General features: G+C 41.3%; 1 protein-coding gene across 1 annotated transcript in view; it reads right to left on the reverse strand.

Moving 5' to 3' along the window:
• The window catches only part of usta (uronyl 2-sulfotransferase a), a 48,238-nt gene that overhangs the window by 17,328 nt on the left and 9,938 nt on the right, over nt 1–20,972 (reverse strand). The window contains exon 2 of the mRNA XM_080491337.1: nt 4,434–4,477. Coding sequence (XP_080347463.1) covers nt 4,434–4,477 — 44 coding nt within the window. The remainder of the gene's footprint in view (nt 1–4,433; nt 4,478–20,972) is intronic.

Raw genomic sequence — 20,972 nt, forward strand, 5'->3', positions numbered from 1 at the left:
TTATTGAAATCTTACGAGTCAGATGACTCCCACTTCCTGTTTGTCTTTCCCAGAATCGGAGTATTTTCAAGATCATTCAAGAGTAACCAGTTTGAAACGCAGCACGAAGGGAAGGAAATGTGGGAAAATCGACTCACAGACAAAAGAAATGAAAAAAAAAAAAAACATCCATAAGGTGGATGACCTGCGCTCATCCAAACCTACACAAGTTGTTGTTGACAGGCGTGTTGCGGCTTGTGTCACTCAGCATTATCTGATCCCCCTTTACGTCTGAGCATTATTTATTTTTTTAATTAACTTGAAAACACCTGATGCATGACTGATGTAATGTTTAATAGCATCAACGCCACTACTTTGTGAGGAAAATCTCGAAGCAGGAGGAGACGTGAGGAGATGGTTGGTTTGGACGGCGGCCCGACATTCCTCGGCGCTGATGACAATAACGAGGCGGATGAAAATGCATGCAGTGTTTTCGGACACTATTCCCTGCTGAAATCAAGACAAATGAGTGTGTCAGACTTGTAACAGCTTGCAGTTGAATAACGCAGGAACAACATCAGAGATGCCATCAGAGATGCCATCAAAAGTCCACGTCCCACCGGCATTAGCAGCACTGAAAGGGCAACTTCTCAGAGCCGCTATTGTTATTCTCGCTCCACAGAGCCGAGGTTTTGTGATGCACGCCGTGGGAAATGTCCAAAGAGTGTGCCTGTAAGGGATTCTGTCAGTAGTAGATCCATGGTGTAAAAAAAAGGATTATATAACAAAGACTGTTTTCCATCCTGTGTCTGCCGCAGATGCTTCTAGTCAGACTGCCGTTGTATTCTCCACAGCTTTGAGTCTCTGGCGAGCCGATATCAAGCCGACTGTGAGGAAATGAGCTGTCCTGCACCTTTCCTTTCTGTCGCGGTCCCCTTCTTCTACCCGCCACTTGCTTGTCCTACATCCAGCCGACACATTTGCACTGTAACCTCTGGAAGCATCGTGTTTTCCTCCGTATTCAGACGTGACATTAGTTCAACAAACAATACATAAACTCTGGTCTGACCACCCATCTGTGTTGAGAATGAGCAGAGTTCTGCAACCTGCCTCCTTCAATCATCCAACCGAGAACATGTCTTGGTCCGCCACAAATCAAGACCACCATGCACACACACACACACACACACACACACACACACACACACACACACACACACACACACACACACACACACACACACACACACACACACACACACACACACACACACACACACACACACACAGTCCATCCATCTTCATGCAGCAGTTGTTGAGAACACACACACACTTCCTGTGCTTTGCGAGTTGCACTTAGGCCTGATGAGGGTTCACCGCTCTCTGTTGTCAAGTGCTCGTCCTGCGGAGCAGCATGTTCGAGTTTCATTCGCGGCACAGCAGAGATTCCTCGCACTTCCTGTCATTAATCACCAACCCATCCATACGTCTCCTCCACCCCGGATACAGAGCCGGGGAATCTCTGAGCTGCAAGTAGCTGTGCCAGCAGAATCTCCATCCAAGCATATTAATAAGAATTAAGAATATTGATTTTTGAAATATTTTATTTCATGAGTCATGGTTTCACAGGTGTGAGTTTATCGAATAAATGCAAAGGTTTCAGATGTGTCATCATATCTGTAAAATATTATCTCACAACATCATGAAACATTGTGTAACTATCATGTCGACTTAAAGTAAAATTTTAAATGATGTCCGTGTTATTTACAGTGGTGAGTGTTACAAATTACATATCCAACTTTAAATTGTATTTTTAGGTTAGCTGACTTACATCACTTTCACTATGTAATCTGCTTTTAAATCACAAGTTGCAATGATCCATGTAATTTACATTCATTTAAATTCAAAACTGTGCACTTGTTTAATTTAAAGCTTTTAATATTGAAAATACAACTTTTTATTGTAGATTTATTTACCAAACACAGATTTCTTCTTAAACAGGCAAATCAAAATCAAAACCATTAAATTCAGTTAAAACCAACACATTTTGAGTGCTTTCTAGAATTTAAGATTTTCAGTTCCCCTTTCATATCTGCTTATTTACCATTTTAAAGGTATGAAATGTATTTTCAGGCTTAACTTTCCAAATTTTAATAGTTGAGTGAGTTGATGCAGGAATGTGTTGTGGTACTTATTTTCAGTGTAAGATTTACTGCCCATCCAGTGTCGTAAAATGTCGGAGAATGTGCCCTATGGAGGGGTGGCTACACATTTTTGGTGACATTCTTGTCATGTTTTTAACTATATGCAGACTCTAACTCTATTCTGAGAGCCGAGTGGTTTTTCTACACGGCCTCACTTGAAACAAGCTTTCAACTCAATTCCTAATGTTTCCCTACATTTACCAGAACCCCGGCCCCTCTGTGCGCACACGCCATAATACATCAGACCACAGGCGACGCTGCCGATCAATCACATGTGCGGCATGATGTCAACAACAAACGATAATGAAAGATGCGGCTGATGGACTTGACATGGCATTAGTGTTGTGTGTCTACGCGACAGCTGATATGAAATCGATGTGCGATCGCTGTTCGGCGGGTCCGTACATCTGCAGGCTGCATGAGGCGAGCAAAGCCTGTAAAGCTCGGACTGTGGCTCCACATGGCAGCTGGCTTCTAATTTAAGTCCCAGAGCCAGACTGAAATGCACGAGACACACTTCAGATAGTCCCAGGAGACTTTGTAAGAACTGTTAAATATTCGTGAGATGATTATTGATTAACCTGAGTCAACTCTGAGGAACGAGTGGGTATAAAATGATAGTTGGCTAGATCATTGATTCACATCAGTAAAGCTTTGGTTCATGAAATTGAGTCCTAAACCAGTCAGTGTGTGTTATATAAACAGTGAAAGATGTAGCAAATAAGTATTGATCGTAACTGCGATGTCTTATATTTCATATTATAAAATATAATATTATACAGTGTAATATCCAGGAGCAATGTCAATGTTATCTTTGTATCTTCACCCAATATTGACTCCTCTTCGCTATTTTTGAAAAGGTCTTCTTCACATAACACCCATTAACTTTCTCTGTCGTGGACGCTGCGGACTCCCGTTACTTATTTGAACAACTCAAATTATTCTTAATGTATTTTGAAGAGGGTATGCTATACTTTCATTGATATCTCATGAGTTATACTTCAACGTTGGGCTTCAAAAAAAAGAAAAGCAAATTTACATAAAATAAGAGTTTCAGTAATATTACTTTTCCCTCTGAGTTGCAGGAGAGTATTCAAGCCAGTCATCTCGTTTATGCGAATATCAATTCTAAATCAAAATACGGGAGATATTATTTCAGGAAAATGGATTTCACACACATTTAATTTTGCAATGTGCGTTGTATGAATTTCAATTGAAACAATGTGATAACTGTATGCAAAATGAGACACATTCATAAATCTGACATTAGTAAATGTGAAGGAAAATTTACATAGAAAAAACAAAGCAAATCATATATTTTTAAAAAAAAATGTGCAGTTCCAATAAATCACACTTTTGTTGCCATATTTCTGAGTTTGTATAATATTGTAAATATCTAGAATTGGATGCCTCAGGAAACATTCAAGTCATCTTAAGATTACAAATGATGTCACCATAGCATTAACTATCACGTTTGCCAGTTAGAGGTTTATTAGAAGAAGTCAAATCCTGGGTTAGACACAACTATGAAGCTTTTGTAACAAGGCGTCCTCACTGGCTCAGTCAGCCACAGTTTGTTTCATATAAATAACATTTAAATGGTTTGTGTTGAATGGCCAAAACAGTTTGAAACACACAAGTCACAAACAAAGCCCAGATGTACTTAAGAGACCTAAAACCAAACAGCTGTTTACATCACACAGACCCAAACAAACCTCATTTCCAAGCTTGATAAGGTCTCAGGTTAGTACTAAATGTTAAACACCGTCATAAAACGCTTCATCGGATTACGGATCAAACGGATGAGGGTCGAGGTGAAAGCGAGGTGATTGACTGAAGGAGCAGACAATGAACAAGGGGCAGACGGAGGAAGAAAGCATTTGGCACGGAGAAAAAGAGGGAGCACAGAGGAGAGATAGTCCTGCAGACATGCAGCTGGATGAATACAAGGCCCCTGTGTCTGCGCTGTATGAGAGCAAGAGGGAGCGCGTTCAAAGCATTACTGTAGCGCTGAAGCCAGGTCGAGCTGGTATTTAGAGTGAGTTTGCACGCAGCTACTCCACACAGACCTAACCCTTATCCTGCCTGGACTTAACTGGCTTGGATTGCAGGGTAGCACATCAGAGACAGAGGTTAAGGGGAACAGATTAAAGGGCAAAAAGTAAAAAAAAAAAATAAAAAAAGGAAAATGGGATAAAAAGGGAGGGGAAAGGTAAGTAGAGACACTGCATGATGGAGTGAAGGACTTACTCCTGGAGGCGGTTGTCTGTGGTCATCCAAATATGTGGATTTACCTGTGAACAACAAGTAAAGAATGTTAAGAACTCCAAAGGTTTACACTGAAATCAGTATGAATAAAACTAGATGTGTTGTAGACCAGCTAAGGGCTTCTGTATGACGACTTGAAGACGGTTTCATAAAGATCGAAAAGCCACTAAATCTGTGCTTTACAAGCTCTTAAATCCTAATCCACTGCATATAATTGATTCCAAACAATAATTCATTTGTAAAATTTATTTTGCGACCAAGAAAGCCTGAATCTGATTCATGTGCAAATAAATACTAAAGTTTTTCCGACAAAAAAGACACACGCAGGCACGCACGCACACACACGTGTCCCTGACAGTGATCAGGACAACACATTTCAGTTGAGTTTCTTTTCAGGCTTGTTTGCCACCCTTTGCGATCCGTTGACAGCCGTCAGAACAAACCAGCCAGGCAGTAAAGCTTGAGACAGTGAATTAAACAGCGTGTGGCACTTTACTTCAAAACTCATGGTGGAGTTGCCCTCTCGCCCTCCACTCTCCATCACAGCCACATGACAAACACAGGCAGGGCTCCTCGGTATGCAGTGTGAAGATGCTGCTGCTTATATACAGTATGGGGAGCACTATGGAGCAGCTATATGAGGGATTGTCCATACACTGATGGTCTTTGTCCATCTGCCTCAGTACTTTATCCAGGCTTTGTGTTGAGTTTGTGTTTTTGTATGTGTGTTTGGGTGGAGGTTAAATGAAACTCTAAAGAGACAAACTACAACAGGAGAACAATGCCTCTTTGTGCCTGTAATGTGATGTGATCCAGAGCATGGTTGAGAACATTAAAAAAATGAATGCATAAACTGGTCTATGTCCAGTCAAAGTTTCCTATGTGCTTGTGACAGAAGTCCATGACTTAATATTTATACTTATTATTATACTTATTATTATTATTATTATTATTATTATTAAGAATAATAAGAATAATACTGGTGATTCAGCATTAAGTAATTATTGTTTCATTGAGTTCAAATCTGTTACTGTGTCGCTCTGTGTTGCCTTGCTTCCTTTATGTGCTGTGGCTCATCAGATCCTGGATCTATAAATACAGACTCTGCCGCACTGTGCTCGCCCTCAGGTGCGTTTCAGTCGTTTCATCTGTCTCTGTCTGCTTTTCACAGCTTTCTTCGAGGAATGCTGAGGGAGACGTGTGCACGCAGCTCTTCTCTGAGGCATTTCAGGTCAACGCAGGGCGAGGATGCAGAGAGGCAGACATCTCAGCTCCTTGCTCTGTCATCCATCATAGACAACCCCCCTACCCCACCCCCGCCCCCGTGACCTCCATCCCCTCCATGCCTCCTGTGTGTGTGCTTCTCATTAGCGTTTTGGATAGAGGATTGGAACTAACTTTTTCCAGGGCACGAGGTTTGTAAAGCCTGACAGCTGCCCTCCGCCCCCACCACCCACAGAGAGACCAAAAATGAACTACTGTACAGTGAACTGTACTCGCTGACCCCTTTGTCCTCTGATCCCATGACAAATATCAGAGGGCAAGGATGAGCCTCGTGGGACCCTTTACTAGCTTAATTTGAAATTTGTGAATTTCCAAACAAGTCTCCTGCACTGAGCGTGACTTATTACTAGTGAATAATTTGATAGCTATGACGTCAGGCTGCATCCCACAACACCCACAGGATTAATCTTCTAAATGCAGAACAACTAGGAACATACAAAGTATATCTGCAGGCAGCTTTAAGATTGGATTCAGTGTGCCACGAATCTTTTCAATTTATTATAAATGCAAAGTCCTTAACACCCCAATGCATTCTGGATGTCCTGGGTGCGGTGGACATAACTGAGTTTCCACAAACAACAAGCAAAACGAGGCAAACTTTCAAATGACTTTGAAGTCTGTGTAAACTCTGTGAGCTACTCGGTAAGCTGTTTCTCAATGTACATAAAGTTCACACAAAATAAACAAAAGGCCCCCAGTCTTGAAAACACATGTAAAGTCTGCTTTTTTTCAAGACCACCAAAGACTGATGTTGAGGATACTCCGGTGAAGGTCTTCAATCATGTTTCTAAACACAGACAATGTCAACATTTTGAACACATATTCATGCAGAGTTCCCAGAGGCTTCGTCTTGGGCCCCCTACTATTTCAAATCCAACTTAGATTGTGGACTTTAAAAACAATGTTTGCTTTACAAGTGACACATAAGTTGAATCATTCTATCATCATGTGAACTGGGTAAACAATCAGCCAATCAAAAATACAGTTTACTGTCACCAGAGAAGTACAGCAGGTATTTAGGTGCTTGTGTCTTGACACAATTTGAGGAAACTAATTTATCTTCAGTGAACTTGATGACTGTAAGGCTATGTTTACTGGCCTTCCTAAATCAAATGGATGTGATACATAAATATGTAATGTAAAGCAGCTTGATTCAGAAAGACCGCATCGTGGATTCAAAAGTATCATTGGGGACATACTTGTTTTTCTCAAGTTCTTTCATGCGACTTGAACAAGTTTACAAAGTTTTACTTTTTTGAACTTTAGTTTTTTCCCTTTTGCTTTTGTACTGACTGCTACCTCAGCCCGGTCCTGAGTTCAATGATAATGAAATGAAGGTGAAATAACACTGATTAAAAAACAACGAGAGGCTCTTTGATTCATCATCTGTCCATGCACGTATGGGAGAATCTAGATCAATAAAATGAGGGTATAATGTATGTATCTTTAAAACAATTGCGCTCATCCCTTCAGCAATGCATCACAGACATTATGTGAACCAGCACTACATTCCTTTTGCCAATTTGTGGTGGTCCAACACTTCATCTTGTTCTCTTCATTTTTTTCCTCTTCCAAGCGCCATCCATCTTAACAAAAGGTAGATTGTAATGGACCACGGGTCATGAATGGTCAAGTGGAAAAACTGATTAGTTGGACAGGGCAAAGGGGATTTGCTTAAGAAAGGAAGAAGGTATTCACAAACTTGAATAGGAGCCAAAGTCAAATCCTCATTTTTATCATCTGTAGTGTGTGTGTGCGTGTGTGTGTGTGTGTGTGTGTGTGTGTGTGTGTGTGTGTGTGTGTGTGTGTGTGTGTGTGTGTGTGTGTGTGTGTGTGTGTGTGTGTGTGTGTGCGGGTGTGCGGGTGTGCATGAGTGCGTACGTGCATGCGTGTGTGTGTGATTGACAGAGAAACTAACTGTAGTGCGGGTATGCAGTGGTATGTAGCTAAATGGTTAATTGGATTACTGTGTCACAAGATCCACGGACCCGCTTCTGTTAAAGAGCGGTTGCAAAACTACTTCCAAGTTCAATCATTTAATCAATACTGTAACATAAAAGGAAAACATAAATCAAGCTTTTAAGTTGCAATCCTTGAAAATATCAATTGTATTGTTCCAAAGTAACACAAAAACAAAAGTGTGGCACAGAAAGCCGATGTAACCAGGGAAAACATCCGATATACTAAAAACATTTCCATAGACATAAGCTTCGTATCTATTTTAGAACAACACACGCAAGTAATGCAAGTTGAAAGTTAATACTGTGCGTCTTCAAGCCAAGAAGTTATGAACTGTGATTTGTGAGGCAGCGGGAAACTCTGTGAGGCCTTCTGTTGTCAGTAATTCTATTTTTGTCATGAATCCAAAAACCATGAGGAACTAATTTGGATAATAACAATCTGAAGAGGTACTCTGAAAAAACACCATCTTACTATTTGTCACATACGTTTTAGAGTAATGCGACTAAATAACAAGGCTGCACGGATCGAGGCCCTTGTTAAGGGAGGTGATGAAGTTTCCCAAGCATCTCACCACACCGCAGAGCGACTGCTGCTACAAGCTACCAACAAGCAGAAAATCGCCTTTTTCAGATTCACGGGGAGGCGAGACGTCCACGATGTCCAAGCTTTTACAATCTAATGAGAACAACTGCTCCATTCTTGGTTCGTGTTCATTGATGATGATAGATGGAGCATTGTTATTTGTGTAGACTGAAATATGTTGTGGCAGCTGGAACCTGTGATTCATTAGAGAGCGACATAATTCGGTCAAAAGTTGTACCCAAGTTTATTAAATCAATGCTGCACAGTGTAGCAGGTAATAAACTTGTCTGTGGGAGCCTTAAAGCTACAAGGGTCTGATTTATTTTCAAACAGTATTAAGGCGCTACAGTATTTTACTGGTTGTGGCAAGAAGGTGACGTCAGTATTATTTTGGACACCGACAGAATGAACCGATGTCTTATGAAACAAATTACATGTGAAAAGTGATGACAGTGCAGGAATGACGCAAGAGGAAAAAGAAAGCTGATAAAAAAAAAGTGATCCTTGCAAAAGCTTAACCACAAAATGTATTAAAATATGGTTACTAATAAACCAATACCAATAAACCTTACTTAGAGAAAGAGTTGTATTACACTTATTTCAACTTAAAATACATTTAAAAGTGTGATAATTACAGAGTAATTACAACTATGTGCTCTGTTTGGTATAGAAACTGTTAACATGGATCGATAACTCTTAAAGTTTTCATCCAACCAACTCAGAATAACTTTTTCAGCCTCTGGAATTTTCCTTTTTGGTGTTGGCCTGGCCCGGGAATGCTACAGTAAGTTTGGCAATTTCATAAACATGTATTTAGCTCATGGACCATTTTGTTGGCTTTGTGAAACTGGCAACCAAGCTAAGTAGAGCTTAGGAAAGCATACATCCCAGAATAGGCTGGAGGTGGGAGCTGAAAACCACACAGGAATGGCTGTTGAGAGTAAGGCCAAAGGCTAAGGCATCAGGTTGGCGTTAGGGGGACTTTGCTTTGCTGTAGGACGACAGAGCATCTGCCCTGGAACAGTATGTGAAACCAGATTACAGGTTCCTCATGTTGTGAGGACTAAACGTTCTCATCTGTAACCACATCCTCATGTTGTTTCTGTGTACCGCAGACAGAAATGTGACTGTGGAAGGTGTGTACCAGCAAAAGACATGACTTCAAACAGAAATACATAGCAGAATGAAAGTAATCCCAGAAACAATGCATGACACTGACACATCCAGTTAAATTCCGACAGGTTATAATGCTTACCGGAATGCTGGTGCTGTTCGTGCATTTGCGAACAAAGTCAGTGTGAGTGACAATACATACAGTACAATCTGCGCGTGTCAGGATCCGGTGGGTCCGGTCCTGGCAGTTATATGTTTTATGTTTTGGTGAGTGTTGTCTTTCTGTTCTGTGTATAGTGTTCCTTGCTCCCCCTCGCATTGTGACAGCAGAGCAGGCGCAGCCGTGGGGGAGGATAACTCGTTCCGCTCTCTCTCTTCAGAGTTTTGTCCCCTGGTGATGATCCCTGAGCCCCCAAAAGTTCCGGTTTTCCTGTGCACTCCCGGACCTCGCCATCCTCTCCCATCCGGCACCGTGGAAGCTTCTCTGCAGTCTTTTCTGGGAGCTGAAGGATCCCCCTTGTTTAATAAACTTTTGAGTTTTTCACCTCTCTAAACAAACGTGGTCTCGTGTGTTCTGCATCTTGGGTCTGCCCTCCCGGAACCATGACAGCGCGTGGCGTGTGTGGTCACCCAACCCTTTGATTTGCCATGTGGGAGTGGCCCTTCATTAACATTCGTCGCTCGACATCTCACCATAATTACAGAAGGGAGTTCAGCTCAGCATCAGCGTCTCCACCCACTGTGCCCTGCCCCACATCACACCACAGTCCCCCGAGAATCAACAACGGTGGGACAGATTTGCTGTATAAATAGAAGAGGCAGTCCCGTTACTTTGCTATTGCAGGTGCCCAGACACCGATACCTGGAGGAAAGACTCATTTCTTCCCTAAAATTGTGGTTGATGAAATGTAGCACAAGAGCCCCCCATAATCATACACGCATTCATACCGATGTGCAGAGGATTGAGCAGTAAGGAGGGTGTCAGCATGGGATTTGTGGACGCCAGCGGATGCCACAATGTATACCGAAAGGAAGGAAGACGCTGCTAAACGTATGACACAGCAAAGCAGCGCTGCCTTTCTTTTTAGTGGCTGTGCAGATGAAGGCCAAGAAAGTAAAAAATAAAAGACACACTTCGTGGAACGAATGCAAAAAACCCCCCTTAATCATTGCCAATTATTAAGGCGGAAAGACAAGACCCACAAGTGACCACAAATGTAACAAATCACAGAAGTTATACTTCCTTTTAAACCAGGAATCAGATGCTTTCTGTTGTTCAGTGAGTTTTTTTGTTTTTTAAAAATATATACAGAAGATTTCTCCAGATGTTACAGTGGAGTTCTGGTGAGCAGTCTCATGAGAAGATCCAGGGACCTTTCTATGTGGCGTTTGCATGTTATCCTATTTCCAGGATCTCTGCTTTTCTGCCACAGTCCAAACATATTGCATTTGAGGTTAATCTGTGATTCCAAATTACTAGTGGGAGGGCTCGACTGTCTATCTCTCTGGATTTGTACCTGTGATGAACCGGCGAACTGTCCAGGATGTATCCTGCCTTTACATCCAGTCAGCTCAGATAAAGCACTACAGAAGATGCAAATACGGACTGTATGTAATGTACTTGTTATTATTCTAAATGAGAACTTTTTCCTCAACATAAGTGAAAGACAGTGCCAACAGACATATCTACGGTCTGCTCATACTACATGTCGCCTTTTTCACATACAGTATACATTATGTGTATACTGATCAAGTAGAATATACATACTGGACTTTATGTGAAATGGCAACCTTTTACAATCCAAGGGAAAACTATGATTCACATCCAGTATCTAAGTACTAAGACACTCGTGCATTATATATTCAAATAAAAAGAAAGCTGATTGCACTCAGCGACAGATGTCATAAAACCTAAAGAAGAGAAGCAGCAGTCAAAGAGACTGAATGGCAAATAAGAGAGGTGGATCAACGTCACTAATTTAATACGGGAATGAAAACTGAAGCATAGCCAAGCTTGTTTTCTTAAAGTGTCATGACCACACCGCAGCACGAGTCCTGAATTGGAAAACGAAACCTTTTCACCACTTTCAAAACCAACATTTCATGAATCAAAGCAATGACTGCTTTTACACCACTGGTTAGTTCAAGTAAGTAAATTGTGTTACTTTTAGGGAGCCAGTGAATACAGTAATTTATCTGCAGGCCCGTTTCTAAACCTTTGAGTCCTCATTTCATCACGCAGGTTGACACAGAGTTCTCCAACACTGCTTGAATTTCAAGAGGCTTGAAATGAAGAATTGAACCATGAAGTAGAAAATTGGTCAAACAGTGGAAATCCTCATGATGCCGCAATCGAAGCGGTCTGAGCGAAAACACTCAGCGCCAACTGCAGGAGTGACGTGATGAACAGTGTTCCTGGTTGTGACATCCTCCATCACCTCCTTTCACTGCAACAATGAGCAACACTGAATAATACTAATTACAGGATGTGCTGCTCCTAGGGATTTCTGCTTAATCGTTTGCTCTGTCAGCTAATTTTGTGCAAGCCACTTCCCCTTCAGCCAGCGCTTCTGCAATTCGCGCTTACCTTTTCCTGTCAGCAGATGTCTTGCTGCACTGTCCTTATGGATGGAGTGTCTACTGATGGAGGTTATGACTGCACTTTTTTTTTTTTTTGCCAGCAGCTCTGACTGTGAATTTATGGCATTACAATGACATCTGTCATTTCCAGCTACGTCAAGCAATATGATTAAAAGGCTTGATTGTTTTTTGTAAACTATATGTTACCCTCAGGTTCCTCAAAATACCTGATAATGTACCCCAGATGCCATTTTCCCCCCCCGGTTTCTTAGTTTAGTGCTTATGTTAAAAACACATATATGTTTCCAACGGCAATTGGATTCCAGGGTTAATTCACGACCGAAAACTGTAATTGTTGTCATCATTTCCAGTTGTGAGCCACACAGATGTCACTAGTGTAGCTGTGGCCATTTCATCATGATGCATTTCCACATCTGGAGTTTGTTTTATGAGGCTGTTGTACAGCAGCAGGATGAGAGGCTGCGGTTTGCTTTTAATGTTTAAGCTGCTGCTGTTGTTGTTGCTGTTGTTGTTTGTCTTGTATGCAGGTGTTCTCTTATTGAAATCTTCAAAATGTTCACCTATTGTTTGGAAGATTTTGACTCCAACAGTGACAATATTTTCTCAGTGTTTTGTGGTGCTGACAAGATTATGCAGCATTATGACATAACAGGCAACATGTTCATGTACTTTATCATTATTTCGTAGCCATTAAATGTGGAAACATGAGGGGGGGAGCTTTGTTCTCTGTCTTTAACTGTTTAATGCAGAAATGGGCTGCAGGGTCCAGTGTACATTAATTTCCCACATTGGATGTTGTTGTATTTTTTTCCTATCCCTTTAGGAGTCAGACAGGTCACTTAGCATATTGGAAAGACTGAAAATGGAAAGAAGTAGTGGGTCTCTATCTGAATGCTAAATCTGCCCCCACAGCACTTCTGAAGCTAACTTATTAGATTTAGAGAGGCTGGTAAGCAGATTTTGTTACCTTTGGACAGGGCCAGACTAACCATTTCCTGCTCTGTGTTTACGCTAAGCTAAGCTAATCAGTTGCTGGCTGGAGCCGAACATTTAGCATACTAACCGTGGTATTGATTTTCTTATATAACTCCTGGCAAGAAAGCAAATTGTCTAATTTCCTAAAATGTCAAGACACTCCCTCAACCACTAGCCTTCGCTTTCTACTAATGGCTTCCCATACTCTCAATTGTGAGGAGAAAAAAACGGAGCTGAAATGCACACAAACACTCACACGCACACACTTGCAGAGCATCTGTGGTGCGCAACGTAAATCACCTGCTGCCCTGTGCCCTGTGGGAGTGGGGGGGTAAACTCCTGGATGGAAACAAGGGGGAAAAAAAAAAAAAAAGCCGAATGGGGGCAAAGGAGGAAAGACAAAAAGCAGCAGATGAAGGAGGGATCAGATCGAGCCAGTGAATTACTACAGCGAAGCGGAATTCCTCAGAGTTCATCATGTGACTCAAGAAACAGACTCTGGAAATGCAGCTGCGGTAGTCTACCAGCACACCGAGGAAATGAAAAGAAAGTCAGGGAGAAGGGGAGGACGATGAGAGTGAAACAGGAACAAATTGTTATCTAATCAGTTTGCGAGGCCCCTGCGGAGGTCAGCAGGAGATGAATTGCAATATCTGGCGACTGGAGCGGTCTCAACAGTCTGAAATGCCTTCACCAGAGAGAAACGTAATGATTGCGCCAGGAAGCGCAGATCAAGTACACACAGTCATAAATTACAGCACTTTGGATCCACAGGATCGTCCTCAAAACTCTTCTCCAGCATGCCAAAGTTTGATGAGTGCAATGTCATGAAATGTAGGTGCTAACACGTGACGTAAATGATGATTAAGGGCTGCAGCAGTATACTGGCTATTGAGTGTGGTGGAATTTTATTGCTTCCTGTCAGGAGGTGTTGGCTTAAAGGCAGATCCAGCTGTGAGGAAAAAAACAACAAATTCTTGTTTTCTGAGGGATGGCAGGAGATACATGCATTCCTCTGTATATTGTTATATGCTATGACAGCACCATGTGAGCTTCAGTGTGCATACGTGTCAACCAGTGTCAACCAGGGCTCCGGATGCAAACCGTGAGTGTGTCTCTGCAAGCAGCAGTCCTCCTCACACTTTGCTCACCAGCAGGCATGAGAGGGACGGTGCTGCAGCTCGGCCCTGCAGAACAAACACACTGCATAAAGAGAGTCTGTGTGGTGCTAAGTCTCACACTGGAGTGAAGGATGAAGAGAGAGGAGCGGGAGAGGTGGCAGGACAAAAATACAGGTTTGTGAAAGTGAGACGATAAAAGACAAAGTGGAGAAACACGGGGTGGACAGACAAGAAGATTTTGAAAAAAAGTAAAGTTGGGTTTTTCTATTGGATTTTCAAGGAGCCTTGTCAAAACTGAGACCATGTCATGAAATATTCCAGAGGGTGGTGGTGGATGCGGCGGTGGGGGGGGGGTATGAATGTAGGCCATTCAAGCGTGCAACTATTCTCATGCACCAGAACAACACACCTTCATATATCACATTCTTACATTTCTCCGTTTCACCCAGAAAGGTGTGATGTCGGATTCCAGACCTAAGGTGTATGTTTGACACAGACTGTTTCAAATCCAAAAATGCTGGAACGATGCGTTAAACAAGCGCAATTATTCAAATTCCCATAAACCCATTTAATTAAACTTAGCTCTCTACAAAATACCAGATGTTAAAGTTAGACACTTTATTCATAAAGAAAATGTGGCTTTTCAAAATGTGGGCCACAGCCGCGGGGTTTTTGCAGGTCGGTCATTATTTACAATATTGAACATAAAAGTTTTAGTTGAGTTTCAAGTGAAAATGCATTGCTTTTGCATTTTGTTTCAGAAAAGTTCTGCGTTTACACAGCAACATTTTGTGAAAGATGTCCGTTTACATGCAAATGGAAGAAATTATGAAACTGATGTAATTATCATGTTGGGCCATGAGTGGGCGCTGTTGGTTGTGTTTGTAAGGAAACCACACACACGTGTGCAGAGAACAATACACTATAAACAATAATGTCCTCCAGGTGACTATAAAAGTGTCAAGTCCCAGGAGAAAATGAACTCGGAGTCATGACAGTCTGGAGGCAAACATTGTTGTTATGTGTTCATCTACTGAATCCACAGAAAAACTATTTGCTAGGATTGTGATGCGCATGTGCAGTGACAGCATTTCAGAAAAGTAGCATTTCCCCCCCCGTTTCTGACCTATATTTACCCAGTTTTATCTTAAAGTTGGTTTTCCATTGGAAGGTGGCCTTTCTCTGACCTTAACTTCCACCGACGACGAGTGGAATGACGACTTCAACGTAACAGTGAAATGTTAGTAGTAAAGCCACTGTAAATGAGTACCTCTAATCATATTCACTGAAGGGGACAGTAGCATGGAGAAATATGGACCGTTTACATGTTTTGCAAATTTTTTCTAAATGTAAAGGGTGGATACTGTAAAATTGCTGGCCAATGATAAGTGTCTTTGAATTTTATGATTTTCAAGGGGCGGGGCATGTTATTGTTGAGTTTGAGAATGGCTGGATTACACCAACACATCCCGGAAAAGATTAAATCCTGCAGAGCTCATAAGAATGAAGCGAAACACATTCATCGAGTTGCGTTCTGACTATAATGTTGAGAGCTCTCTTCTTGTAGCGACTGTACAGGAGATGGAAAGCAGGGAGACAAATTCTCGCAGAAGGCAAGTGTGTGCTGAAATCAATCATCTACAAGAAGCATTTAGAGCTTTTAGATATGTATGAACAGTGCTTATAGACCTGCCACTTTACATATGTATGTTCTTTCACATATGCAGTCAAGAGTCCACCAAACCCCAAACCTCTCCCTTAATTACACAGTGGCAGAGCCCTGACCTCCATGCGCATCTGTTACATAAATACCCATTTGACAGAAACTGCTGTCAGGCCCCATCGTGGTGTGCAGCAATGGTTCAAAACCACTGTTGGACCAGAACCCTGCCACTCCCTTGTTTCGGGCTCAGTTCCTTCAGGGTGTGTGTGTCGTGCATGTATAAGCATTGATGACTGTCTGCCTGCGTGTTTGATGTGCAAAGAACAGAATGCGTGTGGTTATACTTTGGAATGTATTAACATGTCAATGACTTACCGTATAGGTCCCAATAGAAGAGCACCACCTAATAGAAGAGCACCTCCCTTTTTCAAAGATGTGGAGTGTGCAAATAAAACACAAACCGCACTACTTGATAAAATATGATATTTTGCAGTGGGTGCAAAAATGCTGAAAGTTTCTTTTTTTTTTTTTTTTAGTTTTTTAATTCTTAACACCTGTCCGCCAGGGCAGTCGCCCTGTTGCCCTCCCATCTATACCGTCGGGTGTAAGGCGGGTCAGCGGAGGGGGTCGGGTCGGCGGTTCACGGTCATTTTATTCTTAACCGTCTTTCAAGTCTGCCGCAACAAATTTGGATATGCACAAGTGGTTTGCAGAACTACTGTACTTCCGTGTCAACAAAGACACATGTAATTACCGTATTTCACAGAATGCTCGCGTGTGCGCAATAGATGCGCACCTCGAGGCTTGCACTCGAGCACTGCGTATCTTTTGGGAACTGTACGGTATGTTAATTATTTAACTTGTGCATTATTAAATAATTTACTCTCTTAAAAAAAAATAAAAATAAAAATAAAAATCATGTATTGATGTGCATAACAATAAAAGAATACAATTCAGTGAGTTTGCTCGTGATTGCTTTAATGTTAAAAGTGTCAAAGTGAAAAATGTGTTAGTAGTGGCAGTGTGAGTGTGCAAGAACACGTTCCCCAAACCAGAAGCAACAGGATGTGCGTCTGCAGTGGACCACCTTCAAACCCAATTACATCATCTGGTATTGCCTCCTGAAACCACAAACACACACGCACGCACGCACGCACGCACACACACACACACACACCACCACCACTCACACAAAACCCAAAGAGTTGTTTTTTCTCTTGTCTCATCAGGTGCAGAGAGAAGTGCATTAGCCACATGTGAATCACATGCTGTAGACTTTACTACGTCTTTGTGAAGAAGAGAACTTTAACTTGGCGAATAATAGATGGTGGTATCAGATTTCATGGCTACTTAATCAAAAATCATGTTTACTCTGGACACAACAGAGCATTTTGACTGAGCCATATTTTCAGTGTACCTGAATGAAACGCTCATTTATGTGTAGAGTAGTGTAGTGACAATCCCTCAATGGTTGAAACTGAAAATGCAATGACAGAAACTTGGTACTTTCCATGGTGGCAAGAATGAAAGCAAAGAGCAACAGCTGAGCAACAGACAGTTGGCAGGCTGTACGTCCCAGAAGAGCAGAGTCGTTATTTGTAGATGAAACCTTGGAAACATCCCATTAACAGCAATGCCTGTTCCGTTTCTCAGATCAGTCTATTTTAATCTTAAATCACAAGAAGAACACAACCTGATTGTTTAGCACACCCTGTATTTCTTACCTGAATTTACATTACCTTTCACTTCCTCACCTAAAACAAATCCATGGGGGAAAAAAACAAACAGAAATTGGAACAATTAATTTTTTAGGAGCAGATCCATAGGAATGACAAAAAGAGAGCAACATGTGGCTTTTTCGCCGCTCTGTAGTGGCTCCCTAAAGATGACACTGAATTATACCTATATAAACAATTTATCTTATTTTTATTTTATTTACACACCAGCGTCATTTTCAAATATGAATGAAAAGAGCTTTTAAAAATGGCAAATGTAGAATGAGAAGAAATAGCTAAAACTACAATAAATGAAAGAAAAACCCAACTAAAATGACTACAATTAAAAAAAAACTAAATAACTAAACAACTCAAAAAAAAAATATATAGATATAAGAAAATACATTAAACTGTTTAGAAAAGAGCCCCAAATGTTTAAACAGCAAAAATGTCACAAGTGTCTACCAAATACTGAAGAAAAAAAGGGTGAAACTGCTCAAATCAGGTGCTAAAACAGCTGAAACTTTAATGAAATGATAACCATTATACATTGTAATTGAAACTTCATAAAAGCAACTTAACATATAAAACTATGTATGAAACTATATAAGCTGTTTTCATCTAATTTTTCATTCTTGCTCGGCAGCTCCAGGTAAATCCGATTTAGTGGAAAGTCACAAAAATGGCTCTTTTGGTCATAAAGGTTACAAACACCTGCCATAGAAGGTCTGACATAACGTGCCTCTATAACATACGGCAGTTTGTGTCTGACTTTTTTTTTACTGGGAGCAACTCTTTAGGAAAGGTTAAACACCCTCTGGGATTTTTCATTTGAAAAACATCACATTGAAGCCAAAAGAAGGTGGAACCGACTTTTAACAAAGATACAAAATCAGGAGCCTTTGAAACTGCCTTGTTCTGGCCGTCTTTTACAAATGTGAATCTAATTTTGAAATCTGCAGAGCACCTTTGAGATGTTCGACATCTCCCCAAAGGAGTCCAGCATCCCACATACAAAGACATTGAGCATCAACAGAAGACATATTTAATATTATTTCAATCTGTCCCTGAGATGATAATATTTTTCAATTTATGATGAGACAATAGGAATATATATAGTTTCATCTTCGTCTACTTTTTAATACCTGCATTCATAAACCTCTGCATACTTTGCTATTATCAGTCCTCGCTTACTTGAAATAAAGAAAATCTCAAAATAATGAGGCCAATTCAAATGATAGAAGCTACTGTGAAATATCACATCCCAAGACTCATTTATGTTCAATGTTAGAGATGCGTACAGATATGAACAAGCCATTGGTCCAAACTCTGCATTAAGTTCATCTGTATTTCTGTCACTCTCCTGTGCTCAAGGAGCAGTACCGCTCATAACCATGGGGGCAGTGTTGAGACAAGAAGAGTGGCTTGTGATACTTTGAGTTTCACTGCCTCATACACCACCGCCCGCCCCTAACACTGCCTCTGATCGTGCCTCCAACGTCATTTTAGTGATCATTGACTTTCTTCGTATTCATGCCCCCTAGTGGATGGAAGTATAAAGGCAGTAGGCAATTTGAAATGAACAAAACTCTTTTTGTAGCTATGTGGAACAAAAATTTGCTTTAAGTACTTATGAGTGGCCAAGATGTTGGTTTCATTAACAAAACCACTGATGAGGAAGTAGTTTTCACTCTGGCCCACCTCTTCTGGCACAGTAAGCTTCTAGAGTAGAATCTTATCAGTTCTTTGCCACCCATGCTTGTTTTTTTTTTTTCTTTTCTTCCTCAAAAACTACTTAAACTGAACCAGACCACAAGTTCTAAGGAGAGGCGATGAAGAAATATACACCTATTATGAGTCATTAGAAACCTAATTTTCATCATAAAGTGGGTTTCCTTGCATTAGCAGCAGCGCACCAAGCATATCCCTTCTCTGTTTCTGTCATCAAGTGCAGAGTGAAGGCGTTTGGAAAATCTTGAGGTGCTAAATATGCCTCTCATTGCTGCGGTAAGGCCGGGTTACATAGTGTATCACCTCATGGAGAGTACAGGCACACTGGAACCTTGTACTGTATCCTCTGTCCTAATAGGCACCTTGCTGATTCTGACATATCTCTCTCAGTCCCACACACACATTGCTACTGTACACACGCAGGCAAGTCAGAGGCAAACAAACGCGGCGTCCACATGCCGATGCTGTTAATTCATACGTGGCGGTGGAGTGCCACAGCGTTAGGGTGAGGGGAACTCTCTCACCCTTGACTGGCCTCTTGGAAACATGGGCAAGAATTCAAATTCAGACTAAATAGTAACTCCCAAAGCCGCATTCAGAAATAAATTGCTTTCATTCACAAACACCGCCTGATTGTCCACTCTTTGTCATTTCAGGATAGCGACGACAATCTCTTAATTGTGGCCCATTTGAACTTTGAAAGCCAGCATTCATTCATGATCTGTGACTGGTATTCATTAATTTAGTTTCTGCACTTATCAAGGACAGCTTGTGAATGAGGGACAAGATATTCTGAGAGAACATGGCCGGCATAAACCAGAGTAATCGAATGTAAAATACAACGGCAGAGTGAAACTTACTGAATACTTCCCACTTTTTAAATGCACTGCTTTGAGTCAAACCAGTTTCTTTTTCTCCTAAATTTGTCCCTCCGATTCTAGAAACGTCAGCAGTGTACCACAAACTGGCAGCGTTTATGCATTTCCCATACAGTATTTGCAGACCATGGCGGTCATTTTTGCCCATTTGCTGCTGGTCACAGCTCACAGTCACAGACAGTCTGCACTGACCTGTAATCAATGTGTCAGATGGAAAACTTTGTGGGTACAAAGGCCTCTTGCCTTGCATGTAAAGTCAAGATGACCTGCTAAACTTCAAACCAAGCAAGAGGATGGGAGCAGAAAGGGAAATTAAGTGACTTTTAAAATGGTAGATGGGCTGATCTGACTATTTTAGAAATTGCCGATTTACTGGACCGGGCAGTTTTCTGGGCCAAAATGACTTGTTGCTGTGTGATTTATTGATATCATATATATCATTGTGTATATCTGACACAGATGACAGCTCTGATATTCTTTCATTTACATACATAGTGCGCTTGTACTACTGACTACTGTACCTACTGATATACACTTCCTCCATCAATATGCTTCCATTCAGCTCCCATAAAAAAGCGTGCACTATTGTCTGTTCGGTGGAATACATTATAGTAATATGAGAGAGCTCCATTGTTTTCCCTTGTTGTAGGAACAAAAGAACGCATGAAATTTCAGTTGGCATCAGAAGCTTTTATTTATCACCGAGTTAAAGAGGAAGATCCATGCCAGTGGTCAGAGAAGAACGGCCAGACTGGTTAGAAATGGCAGAAAAGCCGCAGTAACTGAAACAACTTATTTACAATACGAGAAAGGTATGCAGAGGACGATCTCTGATCACACAACATGTTGAACCTTGACCCCCGGCGAGCTACGGCGTGTTGTATCCAACATGGAAG

The sequence above is a fragment of the Lipophrys pholis genome (genome assembly GCF_963383615.2).
Source record: "Lipophrys pholis genome assembly, chromosome: 21".
In the NCBI taxonomy this organism is placed as follows: domain Eukaryota; kingdom Metazoa; phylum Chordata; class Actinopteri; order Blenniiformes; family Blenniidae; genus Lipophrys; species Lipophrys pholis.